Here is a 19447-nt window from a genome sequence, read left to right as displayed (position 1 = left end):
GAGTCGTGTGGGGAAGAAAAATAAAGACTGTTCTGGTTGTTGGAAAACGCCTGCCCCGTGCTCTTCCGCGGTCGGACTGGGAGGAGCGGAAGGAGCTGCGGGTGCTCCCAGGCCCCAGCCTAGGCGCCTCTCCAGCCTCCAGGCCAGCTCACTCCCTGGCAAGCTCCGGCCCTGGGACGTCCCCAGGGACCACCTTGGCTCTCCCCCTCCACACCCAAGAGCCTAGACTGGACGCGGGGCACGGCCTCCATGACAGGCCACTGCTGTTGGGCTCCCTTGAAAAGTCTGTAGGATGGAAAGATGCCTTTTTTTAAAAAAACCTATCAGAACTCTGGGTTAGAGATCTAATTTCCTAAATCGAATTAATTTTCCATGACTCTATCTAGACAGCACCTTTCTTAGAGGGAAGTCTTGTTTTCTTCCCCCTTCCTTGAATAGGCTGGACGGAAGGGGCTTAAATGTCTCAACGCACCCATACCCTGGGCAAACACGGTCCTGAAGCTGCTCTGAGCTGCAGGGCGGATCCCGTAGCTCCGGACATTGCTCTCTGCTCCCGGGGGGGCGGGGGAAGACGGCTGCATTCTCAGTAGGATTATTAAATATAAAATGGTAGCTATTTTTTTAATCTCTAACAAGGACAGAACAAGAGGGAATAGGCCGAAAAGAGGTTCCTGAGGAAGTCTGTTAAAACGTGCATGTATATATATAACACAGCAGGCACACGTAGGACGACGACAGAAGGGGGGCTCCAAGAGCAGAATGACCTCTGCAGGGAGGACTGCCCCGGGGAACCTCAGGCTCTTCCCACCGGAGCAGGCAATTATTAATCCCTTTTGTTCCCAGCTGGTACTATCAATGTAACAGCCTCATTTTTTCTTAAATAGATATAGATATATATTTATATTTATATATAAAATAGTTTCTTACAAAAAAAAAAAACAACAAACAAACAGAAAAAATCAACTTAAACAACAATAACGAAAAAATCAAGCAGGAGCAGAAGTGGGCTTGAGGCCCAGAGCAGGCCAAGGTGAGCTGGGAGGCGGAGGTGCTCAGTCACCCTTTGGCTTGGGCACTGGCACAGTCCCATTGGCCAGAGCAGCGGGGCTGCTGGGGAAAGAGGCATGTGGCTTCCAGGACGGGCGCAGGTAGGTGTGGAGGAGTGTCCCGTGGAGTGGGTCATGGAGGGAGAAGTCCTGGAACTGACCTGGACACATCAGTGAGATAAGGAGAAAAGTAAAACGATCCAGGAAGGTGGGGGAGAAGGCAGCCTTAGTCTTTGGGAGTCGGGGTGCCCTGTCCTTCTCAACCTCTGCTTCACTTCTCAAGTCCAAGCTTCCGTCCTCCACCTCCCGATGGGGAACGCCCCCTCAGGCCACGGGCTCTAGTGTTTCCCCACCCCTCCCAGGGGCTGGTGGTGGCAGAGAAGGCTGTGACTCACAGAGAGAAAGGCCTTGGCGGGGTCCCGCCTGGCACAGCTCGGCATGCAAAGTCGCAGCGGCGGGGCGGGGTGACCCCAGCAGCAGGTGCAGGATGGTGCTGAAGCCGTCTTTGTACAGCAGCCGGCCCGCCTCCTCCACTTGCTCCTCGGCAAAGAGCTGGCACACAAGGGACCAAGTCAAGCCGGGTCCTCATGCCCCAGCCTCAGCCCCACAGCGCCCCGCAGGTTGGCCTCACAGGCTCCTCCCCTCTCCCTACTTGAGAGGGCAGAAGAAGGGCCCCCTGTCTCCCCTGCCCCTTCTGCCCTGGGCCCTTTGTGCAGAACTAGAAACTGCAGAGCTGATGCTCTTGCCCTGTTCTCAGCCAGGCCTCAACGACGACTGGAGTTATGTAGCCTAGACAGGGTGGCACTCGGGTGGATGCTGAGCGCTCGGTATCCAGAAGCTACTGGGAACAGTACCCCACGTAGGCCTCTTGGGTGGATCGGCAGGGCCACCGCATGTCTCCCACCCCAATCCCTCCCCCGACCCTCCTGAGACCTCAAAGGCCAGGCGCATCAGCTCCTCCAGGCTCCTGCCCCCATCCAGAGCTGCCAGTGCCAAAGCCACGTCTCGAAAGTCCACCAAACCCTCGGCATCCTGGAGGGAGAAACCCGGGCAGCATGAGGACCAACCCTGTGTTCTCCCTCTTGCCCTGGATTTTGGCTCCTCCCTCTTCTCCTCAGCAAGCACGGAGATGACCTGGTGCCTGCTTCCCCCCAGATCTGTGAGCTCTAAACTCTCCAGGATTCCTCATGGGTTCACTCATCCCCACGCCACCTGGTGACAAAGCTTTCCACAGGGATCTCCCGTAAATGTGAGGGAATCCCTCAGGAGTGAAGTTGTTAGCATCAAGTGTCTGACGTACCTGGCACTGGAAAAACTGGTTCTCCGCTGACTCAGCCTACCCGCTGGAGAACTGGTCTAGCAGACTAAAAGGGGGCCACTGGTGTAATTCCCTACCAAAAAACCCAAGGACACCTGCCATGGTGAAACCACGCCACTCCAGTTTTGGCTCCGCTCTCTATAGGCTAGGTGGAGAAGCTCTCCCTGACAGTCTGCCCTGAGCCAAGGAATCAGCGCCCCTGGCTCACTCTGAGGATGCTGAGAACCATGGTGTGCATCTCGAACCAAAGGGAGCTCTCAGAGGCCAGTGGTAGTCATTGGCAAATGTTAAGAATCTCCTAGGATTATTATAATGCAACAGGAACATATGGTTAAGTCCCAGGAAATCTATGGAGTGCCCACATTCTTGGGATAGCTCAGGAATCCCTCTGAGAAGCTGTGGGTTACTTTTAACAAGCATCGTAAAGACTGGAGTCTCACACCCATCGCCGTCTAACTGTCCCATGTTTTCCCCTCCAGAGGTTACCTTCCCAGCCAACTCCTCCCTGCGACCCGGAGGTGCCCACAACATTGTACGGTCCCCCGTCTCTGCCAATCTCTAAAGTGGTTTCAGAAACTTAGGGTCCTCACTGACCAATTATTTCTCCATTGTTCCTGCCACAGCGATTAAGACATTGCTCGTCAATGCACCAGGTTACTCCATAAAAAACGAGTCTCCCGGTGGAGCTCAGGGGAGGAGCCCCCAACAGCTGCTGTGAGAACACCCCGTGCAGCTTCCAAGCTGGCCACCTCTGCGGCCAGTTGGACAGCGTCCTTCCAGCCTGCAAGTGTCAGCCGCAGGGCAGGGCCTGGGCTCTGGCCCATGTCCCAGCTCCTTTACCTGCTGGAAGTAGCTGAAGGCCCCAGCCGCTGTCTGCGGGTCAGAGAGCTGGAGCTGCTTGGCAAACTCCTCCCGGTTGATTCTCCGGCTGCGGCCTGGCTCTGCCCCAGCATCCACACGGCCAGGGGACAGCCTGCAATGGAGCAGTGTACTCAGCAGCTTCCTGAACACGCTGCCCGGGTCCGCAGCCACCCAGCACGGTGTACCTGTGTTCTCCTGATAAGGACTCTGACTCCCGGCCTCTGAGAGCCAGGCCTCCTTCCTCACTGCGCTTATTCCATAGCTTTCACTCTCTTTTCACCTCCTTCCTGTATTCTGTTATCCTTGAGACAAATTCCTCTACCTTCCCACTTGCTTTTTTACAACTTGCCTTCCTTCTTCCCATTTCTCTCTTCTTTCTTTTCTCCCTCCAGATGACTGTGCCGAACCCTCCGTTCAAGGTCACTTACCCGGCCTTCCGAAGCACCTTTCCCAGTTCCCAGAGCTGTGGCTCCAGTGCCACCTTCAGCCGGCCCACCACGATCACGGGCAAGCTGCCTACAAACTCACACTCGGTGGCTGGAATGCCCAGGGCCCTATGCGGTGGAGGGCAATGGAACGGGGGTGGGGTAGGGGTGGGGGTGGGGGTGGGAAGGGGAACAAGGTACGAGAGACATTACTGGGTCTGGGCTGCTGAACACGGAGGAGACCAGGCCTCTGAACCACCCTGAGCTCAGCTGTTCAGAGCCCATCCCCCAGCCCACGCCCCCACCCTGCTTGGAACCTCAGTCCTTCACCTGCCCTGGCCTTCCGATGCCACATCCGTGCTATAGGAAATAGTCCATGGGATACTCACTGTGCCATCACCCTCTGGACGTTGTTGGCATACAGGGTGGGGTTCCCGCTCTCCTCTGGGCTGGGGTGGTATACAGGCAGGAACTGAAACACGCATGGCTCTCTCTCATCATGACCTCAAAGCTGTGGGGACCACCCCCCCTCTTCTCCCTCCAGGGGTTCAGCCTGGCAGTATGGGAAATGTGGGGAGGTATCCTACCTCCACGTCCACTATGCTGCAGGGCTGAGAGGCTGTGAGCCACAAGACCTTCAGTCTAAGAGAAGAGAGACCTCAGATGCTCAGCAGTCTCTAATCAGGGGGCCTCCCACCCTAAGGAGGGGGGTGGGAAAGTTCCACCCACTCATGTAAAGTGGCCCCCTAACCATCTGGTGGGCTGGGCAGGTGTGTAGCCGGGACACACAGGGCAGGGGCCCCTAACCACCCGGTGGGCTGGGCAGGTGTGCAGCCAGGACACAGAGGGCAGGGCCAGAAGGCGGGAGGGCAAGAGAGAGGCTGGCAGGGACGGGCTGGGGATGACCTGCCAGGGACAAGGTGTGAGCAACAGCAGAAGAGGTGAGGCAGGCCTGCTGGTTCCCAAGCAGGGCTGCAGCGGGGAGACCACTTAGAACATGGCCGGGGAGTCAGAGGAGCTCGAACACGGCAGAAGAGTTGCAGGGGGGTGGCTGCAGGCACTTCAGGATCGTTTGGAGGTGAGAACAAACCGGGAAGCAGGCACCCCCTCCTCTAGAGTAGAGGTCTCTCAATGTGACAGTGACGAAGGTCTGTCTGCCTCGTCTGGAGACTGGAAGACGGGCCAGGACTTCTCTGGGGGCCCTGCTCCCACCCTCACCCCAGGGACCCTGAGACTCACACTCCAGGGCCCCTCCATGCCCAGCTGGTGGTATCCTGAGGAGAAGCAGAGGCCAGGGGACACATGTGTCACTTTTCATCCCGGCTGAGCCTCCTCGGGGAAAGCTCCCCCCTCCCCAGGTTCCCGTTGCCACCTCGCAAACCCATCCCACTGCCACAGGCAACGCTGCCACTGATTAAGGGCGGATGCGTGTTCCCGCATCCTCCCTTGGACTCAGACTCACCAGACTGTTGGGGTATTGGATGAGGACGGGCTGTACAGGAACCCCGGCGATGAAGGCTCCTGAATCCCAGTCCCACCCCCCAGCCCCAGACAGAGGTTAGTTCATGGAGGCAGCTAGAAAGCAAGAGTGTCAGGTTCTGGGATGGTTCTGAAATGACGTCTGGTCTGGCTCCACTTCATTATAGTTTTCTTTCTGACTCCCAGAGACGTCTCAGGGTTGGCCAGGAAGTTCTCTCTCTTCCTTACTGTCGCTGTGCCACTTCCTGGGCCATTCCAGAGTGCCCTCCAAATCTGGGGCTCCTTTTTCCCACAGCCCACCCACCCCCATCATTTTATTCACCTGGCTTGAACTTGAGCAAAGCCTTCTTGTTGGAACAGGTACCCTCAGGAAAGAATAGTACCTGGGGGGAGAAAACCCCTGGAGTGAGCTGGGATGGCCTGAACGGGAGAGAGGGGAGAAAAGCCTGTCTGGGAGCACATACAGGGGAGACTTTGACAGGCTTACCCACCTGGGGCCACTTGCCTCCGGAGGTAGCCCGTCTTCGGACCTCCTCCACCACTCTGCGCCGAGACGCCGGGTCATGCCGGGACACGAGGATGGCTTGGTTGAAGCGAAGAAGGGCTGGGGTCCAGAGAGAAGACGAGTCACTGGATTCCTACCCAGGGGCATTCAAATCCGCAATCTCTCCGCTCCACAGTAGGAGGCACTCGCTTCTCAGTGACCTCTTTGCCCTGGAGACCCTCCTTTCACCGTGCATTTCCTTGAGGCAAGTGATCTGAGGACCTCCCAACACCTGTGTGCACCAGCCCTTGGGTACTAAGGGGTATCCATTTGCATCTTACTCGCCAGCCACAGGCGATTTCCCTCCTGACCTCTCCCTTCCCTGGAGGCCCATTCTTCTCTCCAGAGCATCTCGGATTCCTGCCCTTTCTGGCTCAGAGTTGTCATCTCTTCCCTCCACCCCTCTAGTGCTCTCTCACCTCCAATTACAGGCACCGAAAGGTTCTCGGCTCGGGACACAACCTTGGGCAGGTCACAGGGCAGCAGAACGATGGGGTCAAAGAAAGTGGAGTGGGGAGCAGCAACAAGGACAGGGGCCTGAAGGCGAGAGGCCCGCTGGCCCCGGACACGAATTCGAAGGAAGCCCAGCAGGAAAAAGAGCAGGCGGCTGAGGCCCAGCACCCCATTGTGGCACACAGTCCTGCAGGGCAAGGCCAGGCATCAGCAGAGACGTGGTCCTGTCCCTCATCACGTCCAGGCTTAGGCACCCCAAAACACAGCTGCCCTTGCCTAGTCCTCCATTCCCCTGCCAAGGGGCTGGAGCCGGCCTACTTGGGACAGTCAGGGTGCACCACTGAGAGCTGAGGCCCTGGGTACTGGGTCTGAGCTGGGCTGACCCATGCTACCTGTCCAGGCTGAGGAGCAGCACCTCAGAACCCTTCCTCCCTTTCTTCTCAAGGAGGGAGAAGAAAGGGTAACAGAAGCAGAGAAGTAGGGTCTCTGGGGGCTGAGCCCCACTTACTTCCTCCATCCAGTAATTGGCTCCTGCAGCTGCTCCTCCGTAAGACCAGCTACTTGCAGCCAGGCGAAGGGCCAGAGGAGAAAGAGGACAATAAAGGCCAGGAGCACTCGGATGGGGGCCAATAGTGCCCCCAGGAGGCAGAACTGCGGAGGGTGGGAGAAAACGCCCCTTCAGGACTGGAAGACCCTGTCTCCACTGCTTCCTTCTCCGCCAGCAATGGGGCAGAGGGCCAACCCCCTGTAGATCGGGAGCCAGTGGCGGTGGTGTGGGCACCGGCGGGGACCCAAGGTGAGATGGAGACACCAATAACGGCGACAGGATAAAGGATTCATGGGATCCGACAGAATTTTTTTAATCATAGGACGCCTCCAGCCCTGGGTGAGGCTGTTCAGAGCATTTCATGATCCGTGCGGAGGCGCCCGGCGCGGGGCTCGACAGGGAGGGGCCTGGAGACAGGTGCCCTCCGCACGGCGCATTCCGCAAATAGCTCCCACGTCCAACAGCAGCCAGGTGCGCGGTTCTGCTACCTCGGCCCTGGGAGGTGGCGGAGGCTTGGAACACACAGGGGTCCACTGTCCTGGCCCAGGCCGACCTAGTTCCACTCCACGGCACTCCCCGGGGACCGGGGGAGGGGGGAGACGAGCTCCTGGCTCCGCAGCGCAGAGTCAGGGTTGCCAGGAGCCGGAGTGGCTCCGGGGCCGCCCCGGGGAGAGTGCGGGTAAACACTCCGAGCCCCAGGAGCCCGCCTCGGGCGGTGAGGGAGCAGACCTTGGACACTCCCTTCCCACGCCCGTCCCCACTTCCTGCAGCCGGGCCCCCGCTCGGCCGCCCCGCCCCCCACCAGGAGGTGCTGCAGTGCGGGGAGCGGGAGCGGGAGCGGGAGCCGGAGCGGGAGCGGGAGGAGGGGGTGTCTCGGGCTCCGGGGCTGCAAACCTCTTCCCTCTAATTAGGGCCCCGGAGACGCCCTCGGCAGGCCCGCGCCCCCACCCCGGCTCCCCGTAGCCTCCACCTCGGTCCAGCTCGTCGGCCTCCGCAGCCCGGGAAGCGCAGTGCCCACGTCCTCCGTCCTCCCACGCCCTCGAGCTGCCCGTCGCCCACCCCCGCCCCTCCCACGTGCGCTGCTCCGGGCTCCCGCCCCGCAGGCCTCTCGCCCATCTTCTCCCGATTCGCGTCCCCGTCGCCGCCTGCGCCCTACACGGCCCCTGTCCCGGCCCGCGCGTCCCCCCGGCGCCCCCCGCTCACACGTTACCTTCACCCTCTGGAGACGGGAGAGACGGAGCTCATGCACGAAGGGGTTGGGGGGCGCCGCGGGCTCGCGGGGGGCGTCGCGGGCCCCCGGGCTTCCCTGGCTCATAGCGGCGCGACGAGGTGGCGGGGAGGGCGCCCCAGCCCCGACCCCGGGCCCCGCTCTGCAGAGCAGCGGCGGCGGCTGCAGCGCTCCGGCCGGGGCCCCGCCTGGTGCCGGGCGCCGGGGGGCGGGGAGCAGGCGGCGCGGCCCGGCCCGCGTTGCCAGGGCGCCGCCGAGGGGCGGGGCTTCCAGCGCCCGGGCGCCCCGGCCCCTCCGCGCCCGCCGCCGCCTCTCCGGCCATTGTTCGGCGGCGGCCGGCGTCCGAGGCGCGCTCGCCCCGGCCCGCGTCCCCGGGCGGTGCCCTCGGGACGGGGCCGCGAGGCAGGCGCGGAGCTGGGAGCGTCCCTCGACCCCGCCCGGGCGTCGCGGTCGCCGCGGAGTGCGGGGCGCGGGCCGGGGCTGGCGCCGCGCCGGGGCTCGGCTGGGGGGCGAGCGGGGCCCGCTGTCCCGGTTCCGCCCGCTGCCCTCGCCCCACCCCCGCCGCCCCCCGCGGCCCTTCCGCCGCCCCTGCCCCCCGCCCCCCGCGGGCTCCGGCCACCCCTCCCCGCGGCCCGCCACCTCCTCCGGTCGCGGCGTCGCCCTGGCGGGAGGCCTCGGGGCGCTCGTGCCCTCTGGCGGCCGCGGGGGCTCACCCTCGGCCCCAACCCCCGCCCTCCCCGCCCCCGCCGGGGGCTTCCCCGAACCCGCGACGCCTGGCAGCCCGCGACGGGGCCGTGGGACCGGGAGGCTGCGTGACCCGGAGGCGGCTTCTTTCCAGCCTAGTGTCTTCTCGGCGGGCGCCCTTGGATGTCTCCGGCCTCCTCCTCCGGCTCCAGCTCCGAACCGTGTCGGGACACTCGTGAAGCGCCAGCGCCGGGCGCCAGGCGGTGCGGGGATCCGAGAAGCCGGAGCGGGGAGCCCAGTCCCGAAGATGACGCCGCGACCGGCCGCACGAGAAGGCCGCGGCGGGTGGAGGAAGCCCGGGGTTCGCCCGCTGCTCTCGGGCTCCCCGGCGGGGGCGGGGGCGGGCCTCGGGGGCGGGGGCGGGGGCGGGGGCGGGGGGCGCTCGCGCGGCGGCACAGCAGCAGCCTCCCGGCCGAGGCTGGTCTCCTTCGGCTACCCCAGGTCCCCTCCCTCCCGGCCTCGTCGTGCGCGCGCTGCGTTCCGACCCGTGATCCTGACAGCATCCGCATTCTCAGGGAAAGAGCGGGATATCCTAGTCAGAATTTATGTATTTCTTAAACTCTTAGAAAAGATTCAGGGGCTCACTTACCTATTAAAAAACTTAAAAATCATTTCCAGCTTTATTGAGAAATTACTGACATTACGTGTAAGTTGAAGGTGTCCAATATGATGATTAGGTACGTGTATATCTTCTATCTCCTTTCTAAGGGAGAGCAGGTTTCTACACATCTTGGGTTTCCCCAGGTAGTTAAAATATTTTTATGATTTTTTCTTCAATTAAGGCAAGTCGTTAAATGCAGGGTTACACATGATTTGCTTTTTATGCATTTAATATTTTATTTATTTATTTTTAAATTTTTATTTATTTATGATAGTCACAGAGAGAGAGAGAGAGAGAGAGGGAGGCAGAGACACAGGCAGAGGGAGAAGCAGGCTCCATGCACCGGGAGCCCGACGTGGGATTCGATCCCGGGTCTCCAGGATCGCGCCCTGGGCCAAAGGCAGGCACCAAACCGCTGCGCCACCCAGGGATCCCCTGCATTTAATATTTTAACATGAATTATCTATAACCGTACCAGGAAGAGTTATTAAGCATAGGACTCAAACCCATAGAGTAATAATAATTATATGTAAATTGCTATGTAATTAAATGAAGCATGACCACATATGATCAATGATGTACAAAGAAAGTTCTGATACTAATATCTGATTCTATGGCATTGATGAAAATCCTTAGGCAATGCATCTGGTGCAGGTATCTGCTCTTTTATCATTGTCTTCTTCACCTTCTATGTCTTTTGCAATGTTCTTGCTCCTTGACACTTTCTGATGTGATGTCACTTCCTTGTTTCAGGTTTCTTGTCACTGGTTGCAGACCCAACTCAGTGTCTGTGACAGTTTTTAACACTTTAAATAAACCTTCATTAACTTTTTGCAAACATGTCCTGCAAATGTGCATGCTATTAGCTGCTCATTGCCTGGGTAGTTTCTTTGTCTTTGCACCTCTGCTCTCCATCTTTTTCTTTTTTTCTTTTTTTTTTTTCAATGTTCAGTTTCCTTTAATGACCCCCATCTCCCTGAAGGGCAGGTACAGGCAGCTAGGCGATGATGACAAGAGATGTTTACTTGAAGATCTTGCCCTGATTGAAGGTTTTGCCCACATGCTGGAAGGCCCCCTCCCAGGAAAAGTACTCTCGAACCAGCGTCTGGTTCTCCTCGCTGCCAGGATCCAGTTTCCGCCACGTATAGGACTCGTAGTCCACCTGCCAATCTGGACTCAGCGGAAAGGCAAGCTCCTGGCCTCGGAAGACCCAGACTCCAGAAATGGAGCTGCTGTTGTTGGTTCCAAAGAGGATGACACTGGCAAAGGCATTCTTCCTCAGCTTGTCCAACTGTTGGAACATTCCAGTGATGAGGTTACAACTCATAAAGGTCTGAGTGAGCTCCTCAGGGAAGCGGTACTCAGCATACCACAGGGACCAGCCATCCTTATCGAAGTGCTCCCAGAAATACGGCAGTGCCACAGTGAGAGTGTCCTCATTGGAGTACTTGCGCTTAAATTCGTCCAACACAAAGGTACTCTTGGGCGGGTGAGCAAAGGGGTCTTTGGCCTTTGGCTCAGCAGCCAGTGCCTGCTCACATGCATCCATTTCCTCCTCAGGAGCAGGGGCAGCAGCCTTCTTCTCCTCTTTCCGCTCAGCCTGGGGCTTCTGCTTCTCTTCCCGAGAACCCTTCTCTTTCCGTGTCTTTTTTAGGTTGGCTCTCTGCAAACTTTTTAGCATCAAACTGGACCATCTTCTCACAGAGTTTCACCTCCCCCAAGACAGCCCAGAACTGGGGCTGGTTAATGCAGGTAAGGAACCAGCGGTTGGTATTGGGGAAGGCCTGGCGGAAAGAAGGCTCCAGGACCTGTTTATAGAGCCACAACAGGGTGCAGACAACTGTGATGTCAGCCATGTCACACGTTCGCCCACCAGAAAAGTCCTCGTCTTCAAATGAGTATCCAGGAGCCCCAGAATTCGCCTCACTTCCTCCTTTGCATTCTCTGTGGCCTGCTTGTTGTGGTGCATGATGCCCAAGGTAGGAAGCACCCAGGTACTGGCTGGGGGCACTATGTCGCTATCAGCAAAGCTCACCCACTGCACCACCTGGGCTGCTGCCTCTGGAGTATTTCCCCGCAGCTCCTCATTGCTCACATAGTAGGCAATGGCATTGCTCTCAAACACACAGAATCCATCGTCACCCTCAAATGCTGGAATCTTGCCAGCAGGAAATTTACGGAGAAATTCAGGGGTGCGGTTGGTTTGGCCAAAGTGGAAGTGGGGTGGTGCGGAGAGCACGCGGACCTGAGCCCCGCTGTACTGAGCAGCAATGAGAGCCTTGAAGGCCCTCCAGTTTTCAGGATATGTGTACAGGGGCCCGGCCACCGTGGTGATTCCGCAGAGAAAGCTCTCCATCTCTTTCTAACTTGGATGTGCTGGTACTGCCAGTGCTGGACTGATGGGATAGAGGTTCATTCATACTTTGTCTTTTTTATAAACTCTTTGGGATTTGTATTTTTTTTTTTAGGTTTTATTTATTTATTCATAGACACACACACACACACAGAGGCAGAGACACAGGCAGAGGGAGAAGCAGGCTCCATGCAGGGAGCCCAATGTGGGACTCGATCCCGGGTCCCCAGGATCACACCCCAGGCTGCAGGCAGCACCAAACCACTGCACCACCGGGGCTGCCCACTCTGGGATTTGTAGTGGACAAGTTGGTCCTTTCTCCCTGTTTCTCCTTAACAGAACCCTGATTCAGTTCAAGTACCTAGCTGCCTCACATGCCTGTTGAACTCAGGGGCAGTCAGTTTGGGTGAAATCTATCTGAGGTCATCCTTTTCTCTTGGTCAGTGGTTGGTTTGGAAAGGGTGTGCGACTCTGGACAGTGAGACATGAATGAATATCTGAGGAGCTTCTGGGAAGTTTCCATACTTTTCCTGAAAAATGCCTTACAAATTAACACTCTCTTTTTATCCTCTGGATATTTCTAGATGTGACACCTTTGACTATTGGAGCTATCTTGGAACTATCTGAAGATCAAGCATCACATTGGATCGCAGAGTGGTGAGAGGCAAAGAATCCGAATCCTTGATGACAGAATTGAGCCTCCTTGATGACAGAATTGAGCAAACCTAATTGAAGTCTGAAGTACTTCTGGACAAAATAAATTTCTTTGTTCATTAGCCTAATTTAAGTCAGAGGTTCTGCTACATGCAAAAAACCACTTTGGTTTTCTGTTGCCGTATAACACTTGCCTTAAAATTAGCAGCTTACGGGGCCTGGGTGGCTCAGCTGGTTAAGGGTCTGCCTTCAGCTTAGGTCGTGATACCCGGGTCCTGGGATTGAGCCCCACGTCAGGCTCCCTGCTTAGCGGAGAGTCTGCTTCTCCCTCTGCCTGTCTCTGCTCAGGTTCTTTCTCTCTCACTCATTCTCTTTCTCAAGTAAATAAATAAAATTTGAAAAAATATTAGCAGCTTATAACAGCCTCTATTTATTATCACTGTTTCTCCAGGTCAGAGGTCCAGCTTAGCTAGGTCCTCTGCTTGGGGTCTCACAAGGCTGAAGTTAAGGAGTTGCCAGGGCCATATTTTCTCTTTTAGAGGCTTGACTAGGGAAGGATCTGTTTCCAAGCCTCTTCGTTGTTGTCGGCAGAGTTCATTTCCTTGAGGCTGGAGAATTTATGATAGCTTGATTTTACTGCCAGCACCAGAGAGTCTAAACTCCAGCCTCTCTTAAAGGGCTCACCTGATTAGGTCAGACCCACCCAGGATATTACGTTTGATTAACTCAAAGTCAACTAATTAGGGACTACTACTACTAATACGGCTACATATATAATGTGAATTCTATCATTTATCCAGCTTGCAGATAATATTTGGCATTTATATTGATTTCTAGGCCCCTTGGAATTGCTCCATGCAGTAGTATACTTAGCATATTTGACCCTGAGGTGGGGACCTCATGCCAAAGAGCTTGTGTTCTCTCTCTGAAATGTCGGGGCACGTGCGAAGGCTGACATCTGCAAGCCAGGAAGAAAGCCCTTACTATAAACAGACTGTGATCTCAGACTTCCAACCTCCAAAGCTGTGAGAAAATAAATTTCTGTTTCTCCAGCCACCCATGGTATTTTGTCAGCTGAGACACTATCACTACGCCATCATTGTTTATGTCAAAGCTGTTTAAATGTAGGAATACGGAGTTCTACGGAGGCTGGAGACACAAAGGATTCCCGAAGTAGTCTGGAATGATTCTGGACCTTTGCAAACTTTCTAAATGAATGGGAATTGCTCCTGAATCTCCTTGTGTCTGGGGGCAGTTGCACAAGTGAGAGGCCTTTGAGTTAAATTCCATGCAGATTGCAATGTTTATTAAAGTACAAGCAATAAAAGTGTTGAACTTGAAGCTTAGACAAATATTAAAACTCAAAACTAACCACAGCAATTGTTTAAAACTTGGATTCATAGGATATTTTTTTTTGGAGGAGTATTTGATCATTGACATTGTTCAGAATTGCTGATGCATAGTGATAATAAAATGCTGATTTCTAGCCCATTTAATTATTGCTTTTATGTTTTCTATGGACAACACACACTTTTATTGCCTTGCACCTGGGGCTGACCTCTTCATCAACCTGGCCGTGGGACCCTGCTGACTCCATGATCTCTTAGGTTCTTGTTTCATAGGTTGGAAACCACTGGTCTAGCTTGGGAGGCTGGGAAGATTTTGGGCTGACATGTTTTACACACATTCATTGGGAGGCACCGGCCAGATCCAGGTCATTCATTGTCTAGTAGGCCTTTCAGAATGTGGATCTGGGGACACCTGGGTGGCTCAGGGGTTGAGCACCTGCCTTTGGCCCAGGGCGTGATCCCAGAGTTCTGGGATCGAGTCTTGCATCAGGCTTCCCCGCAAGGAGCCTGCTTCTCCCTCTGCCTGTGTCTCTGCTTCTCTCTCTGCATCTCTTATGAATAAATAAATAAAATCTTAAAAAAAAAAAAAGAATGTGGATCTGGAGCTTGACGATGGAGATAAATATTTTGGAGAAGTCTGTGCATGTGGTAGGGAAATCAAAATTAGGAGTGTATTTCCCACATGCTTTTGAGATCAAATGCATTTGTTTGTTTCAGAGGTATCTTAAAGCAGGAGGGAATTCATGAATCTTGTCTGTTTCCAGTTTAATGAAATGATGTTTATTGAGCAACCCCTATGTACCAGACACCACACTAAGTGCTGGGAATATGTGCATATGCAAGGTGAGTTGGACACAGTCTCTGTTGTGGTCCTGGAACTTGAATTTCAGCTTCTTCATTCCATCTTATTCTTGAGCCAGGATTTATGTTGGACCATTTTACAAAATCTCAATCAGCAAGAAGCTCATTCTATACTGAGCCAGATTCTTGTTTTGGGAGCTAAGAAACTGGACTTCTCCTTGGTAGGGATAGCATAGTTTTTATGCCTTTATTCTAGATTCACCAAGGATGTCCTTGGGGGAATTAGAGATAAGGGGGTAAAAAAATCACAGTTAAACTTCAATATATTCAAAAATATTCAAGATAGATTTGAGATTGAAAAAAAAGGTTTTAAAAGGGGAGTTTACTGCTTAAGGGGACACATGAGCAAGGAAAGAGAAACAATTCCATCTCTGTGTCCCTGAGTGTACTATAGTGCTGAGTGCAACGTTTTCTGACATTTGAGTCTCGGATTTACAAAAAACACAAAAAACGAAAACTGAAACAACACCACCACAATAGAGGATGTGAATCTCAGATGTCCCCTGTTCCTCTGCGAGGTCCTCAAGTCCAGGGACCTGGAATAAGGGCTCTTCATCACTGTACTCGAGTCACTGCTCCAAGGTCTGCGTTCCCTGTGGTCTTTATAGAATACTAGGCTCCTAAGCAAAAGAATGTCCTCGGTATTTATGAAGATACCACTATTGTCTGAGTTATTTCTTCCAGCGTTGGCATTAGATTTGCACTACTCTTTCCTGGGAATAATGGTATGAATTTGAGTTGTCAGATTGAGGTCAGTACAGAATAAAGTAAACAGCCTTGAACTCGCACAGCAACAGAGTTCATGGGACTTTGTTTGGGGCCCACAGCCACCCACCATGCCCACTTACCCCCTCTAATGTTGGCTATTCCACAGCCGTTCCTTCCAAAGGGTTCTGCTTCCTTCCTTTTTCCTTTCCCCTTAGAAATATCATTTAAGGTTTGATGAAAGATCCAAGAACAAGCCATGAAGTGTGGGAGAGAGCTAGGTCAGGGATTGCATGAAGGTGGGGAGGAGTGGGTGGGGTGTGCAGAAAGGCCATGCAGAGCAGAGCTGGGGATCAGTGTGTTCCTGGGGCCCAGCACAGGGCCTGCCCGAAAGTAAGTGCCTTATCCTTGTTGGCTAAGTGCAAGTGACCTATAGTGCTTTTTCATGCCGTGTTTCACAAATTCTCTTGTTGGGTTCAGAATCAGAACACACAAGATGGTATAAACAAGACCAAAGAATTAAGATCAGGGAAAAGATACGTGAGAATAAACAAGATACTATATTCATTTCCTCTCGTTAGTTTTAAAATGGACTTTATCGAGGTCTATTTTACACTAATTTTTTCTCACCTTTTTTTTTTTTTTTTAAGATTTTATGTATTTATTCATGAGAAACAGAGACAGAGAGAGAGACAGGCAGAGGGAGAAGCAGGTTCCATGCAGGGAGCCCAATGTGGGACTCCATCCCTGGTCTCCAGGATCATGCCCTGGGCCAAAAGTGGCGCTAAACCGCTGAGCTACCCAGGCTGCCCTCTCACCTTTTTAAAAAAATTTTTTTTAGAGATTTTATTCATTTATCACAGAGAGAGAGCGAGAGTGAGCAACCACACCAGCAGAGAGAGAGAGAGAGAGAGAGTGAACGAGCACACCAGCAGGGGGAACAGCAGACAGGGAGAGGGAGCAGCAGGCCCCCACTGAGCAGGGAGCCCCATGCGGGGCTCGACCCCAGGACCCCGGGATCACAGCCCCAGCCAAAGGCAGATGCTCAACCGCTGAATGCACAGGTTTTGGTGCAAAAGTCAATTTTCATTTCTCTGGGATCAATGCTTAGGAATTTGATGGTAATTGCACATTCAGCCCTATAAGAAACTGCCAGACTGCTGCATCCCCTTCCTATGGTCCCAGTGGCCTGCCAGAGATCCAGATGCCCACGTTCTCAATAGCATTTGGTGCTGTTACTACTTTAAAAAATTTTAGCCGTTTTAATAGGTGTGTGATTGTATCTCATGTTGGTCTTAATTTGCATTCCTATTATGGCTGGTGATGCTGAACATCTTTTTTTGGTCATAGGTTTTTAATCCTTCTTCACATACTTCTCCCTCTTAACCATGATACCGACTGAGACCACACATTAGCGTCCAGCCTTGAGTCCTAATTAATATCCTTTCTCCCATTACTCTCTGTGGGAGGGTACTTACCTTTTGTAAAATCTCTGTGTGCACCTGTGTGCTAGCATTGCCTGGGGTGAACACTAATAAGCCTGTTTATGACAAAGTATTTTTTGAATAGAAACCCGGTGTTTAGAGACATTGCCTACAGGTGACAAAAATGTTACAGTAAAGTTGTTAATTCACATTATGAATACCTCATCTCTAGAAATTTTTTACTCTAGTTGGATTTATTTATTTAAAGATTTTATTATGGGGCACCTGAGTAGCTCAGTTGGTTGAGCGTCTGCCTTTGGCTCAGGTCGTGATCCTGGGGTCCTGGGATTGAGCCCCATGTCTGGCTCCCTGCTCAGCAGAGAGTCTGCTTCTCCCTCTTCCTCTGCCTCTCCCCATGCTTGTGCTCTCTCTCAATAAATAAATAAAATCTTTTAAAAAAATAAAAAAATTTTATTATGATTATTATTTTTAAAGATTTTATTTATTTGAGAGAGACAGAGAGAGAATGCTCGCACACCTGCATGTGCAAAAAGTGAGGGGAGGGGAGAGGGAGAAGCAGATCCCCCCTTGAGCAGGGAGCTTGACTCAGGGCTGGATCCCAGGACCCTGGGATCATGATCTGAGCCAAAGCAGAGGCTTAACTGAGCCTCTTAAGATTTTATTTTTAAGTAATCTCCACATCCAGTGCCAGGCTTGAACTCAACCCCAAGACCAGGAGTCGCATGCTTGAGCGACTGAGCCAGCCAGGTGCTCCTGTAACTGGATTTTAGAGTTTATTTTATATCTTGGGGCACCAATTAGCCTTGCTCAGAAGCTTTGTGATGTGTACTCAGGAGTTAGGCCCTAGATTCAAACCAATAGAGATTTTAACTCCTGGTTTTGTCATTTCTGAACTTTGTAATCTTTTTTTTATAATAAATTTATTTTTTATTGGTGTTCAATTTACCATCATACAGAATAACACCCAGTGCTCATCCCGTCAAGTGCCCCCCTCAGTGCCTGTCACCCAGTCACCCCCACCCCCCACCCATCACTGGAGGTTTAGAAACTTGATTCGATTTAGTTGAAACAACTTTGGTGAGAATGTATCATACTTAATGCTGTGTATTTGCTCCTGCATTGTCTAAGGGGACAATAATGCCCGGTTGTTCTACCACTAGTGAGGGTTAAGGTGGTGAACACCAGATGACTGCACCAAATGGTACATGTTTTCACCTTTAGTGATTACTAACTAATCTGTGGCTTTAGGTTATTTAGCTATTGCTGTATAACAAACCATCTCAAAACCAAGTGGCCTCGAATAATGATTTGTTTAGGGTTGCCTGAGGGTTGGCAATTTGAGTTTATTTATTTTAAAGATTTTATTTATTCATGAGAGAGAGAGAGAGAGAGAGAGAGAGAGAGAGTGCACACAAGCTAGTACACAAGGGGAGGTGAGCAGAGGGAGAGGGAGAAGCAGGCTTCCTGCCCAGCTGGGAGCCCAACATAGGGCTCGATCCCAGGACCCTGGGATCAGGACCTGAGCCAAAGGCAGATGCTAAACCAAACTGAGCTACCTAGGTGCCCCTTAAGTTGAGTACAGAGGTCATGGTCTAAACATCTAGGGTCAGCCGTGGATTGGCTAGGTGGCTTTGTTCCTGGGTGTTGGCTCACTGCTGCTCGTGACACCTCGAATCTCCTTGCAGGCTAACATGGGCTTATTCTCATGACAATGGTAGGGTTCCAAGAGACTAAGAGGAGGTGAGTAAGGTCTAGATTAGGAACTGACACTGTCATGTCTTCCATGTTGCATAGGTCAAAACAAATCACTAGGCCAGTCAAGATTCATGGGGTAGCTCCATCCCTTGGTAGGGGAGCTACAAAGTCACATTACAAGGAGCATGGCTAGAGAGGGGAGAAGAATTGAGACCATTCTTCACAATTTGGCATAATAGGCACCATGTTTCCTACCAGTCTCTCCTGATGATTTTGGCATCCATTGATGGTTCCCACTTGAGTCAGTTTGACATTGTGGTGACAAAAGGGTAACTTCTTTTTCTTCTCTCTCTCTCTCTCTCTCTTTTTATTGAAGTATAGTTGAGATACAGTGCTACATAAAGGGTGATTTCTTAATTCAACCATTTTCTTATATTTTCTAGGTATCATTCATCTGTAAAAGGAGCCTTCCTCAACATCAAAAAAAACAATTTCCAAGAAGACACATGAAGAGGTGTTCAGCATCATTAACATCAGGGAAATGCAAATTGCAATCACAATGAGCTATCACCTCACACCTGTCAAAATGCCTGGCATCAAAGAGACAAGAAATAACAAGTGTTGGTAGGGATGTGGAGAAAAAGGAACCCTTGTTGCCTGTTGGTGGGAATGTATATTGGTGCAGCCACTGTGGAAAACAGTATGGAGTTTCCTCAAAAAACTAAAAATAGGAATCCCATACAATCTAGTAATTCCACTACTGGGTATTTACCCAAAGAAAATGAAAACAATAATGGAAAAGGTATATGTTTACTGCAGCATTATTTACAATAGCCAAATATGGAAATAACCTAAGTGTCTATTGACAAATGAATGAATAAACAAAATATTGTGTATATATATATATATGTATACACACACACACGCACACACACACACCACACTGGAATATTATACAGCCATAGTAATGCGATTAGATTGTGCCTTTTGTGACATGATGGACCTAGAGAGCATTATGCTAAGTAAAATCAGACTGAGAAAGACAAATACCATGTGATTTCACCTACATGTGAAATCTAAAAACAAAACAAAACAAAAGAAACGAACAAGAAACAAAAAAATTAACAAAACCCTCCAAA

At 52.5% G+C, this 19447-nt stretch overlaps 1 protein-coding gene and 1 pseudogene across 1 annotated transcript; both read right to left on the bottom strand.

The window, feature by feature from the left end:
* Positions 1 to 602: 602 nt before the first annotated feature.
* LPCAT4 (lysophosphatidylcholine acyltransferase 4) lies at positions 603 to 8077 on the bottom strand. The gene is made up of 14 exons (XM_077880431.1): positions 7884 to 8077; positions 6635 to 6777; positions 6093 to 6313; positions 5621 to 5733; positions 5452 to 5512; positions 5113 to 5171; positions 4890 to 4924; positions 4238 to 4292; positions 4040 to 4122; positions 3654 to 3779; positions 3205 to 3337; positions 1980 to 2078; positions 1442 to 1598; positions 603 to 1207 (listed from the first exon to the last, which is right to left on the bottom strand). Exons 1-14 carry the CDS (start codon positions 7986 to 7988, stop codon positions 1053 to 1055), a joined length of 1545 nt encoding a protein of 514 aa, XP_077736557.1. The 5' UTR covers positions 7989 to 8077; the 3' UTR covers positions 603 to 1052.
* Positions 8078 to 10162: 2085 nt separating this feature from the next.
* Positions 10163 to 11602, bottom strand: LOC144302845 (elongation factor 1-gamma pseudogene; annotated as a pseudogene).
* Positions 11603 to 19447: the final 7845 nt, after the last annotated feature.

Source organism: Canis aureus, chromosome 32 (assembly GCF_053574225.1).
Source record: "Canis aureus isolate CA01 chromosome 32, VMU_Caureus_v.1.0, whole genome shotgun sequence".
Classification (NCBI taxonomy): Eukaryota; Metazoa; Chordata; class Mammalia; order Carnivora; family Canidae; genus Canis; species Canis aureus.
Note: the sequence above shows the minus strand (reverse complement) of the source record. Positions and strands in the feature narration are given on the sequence as shown.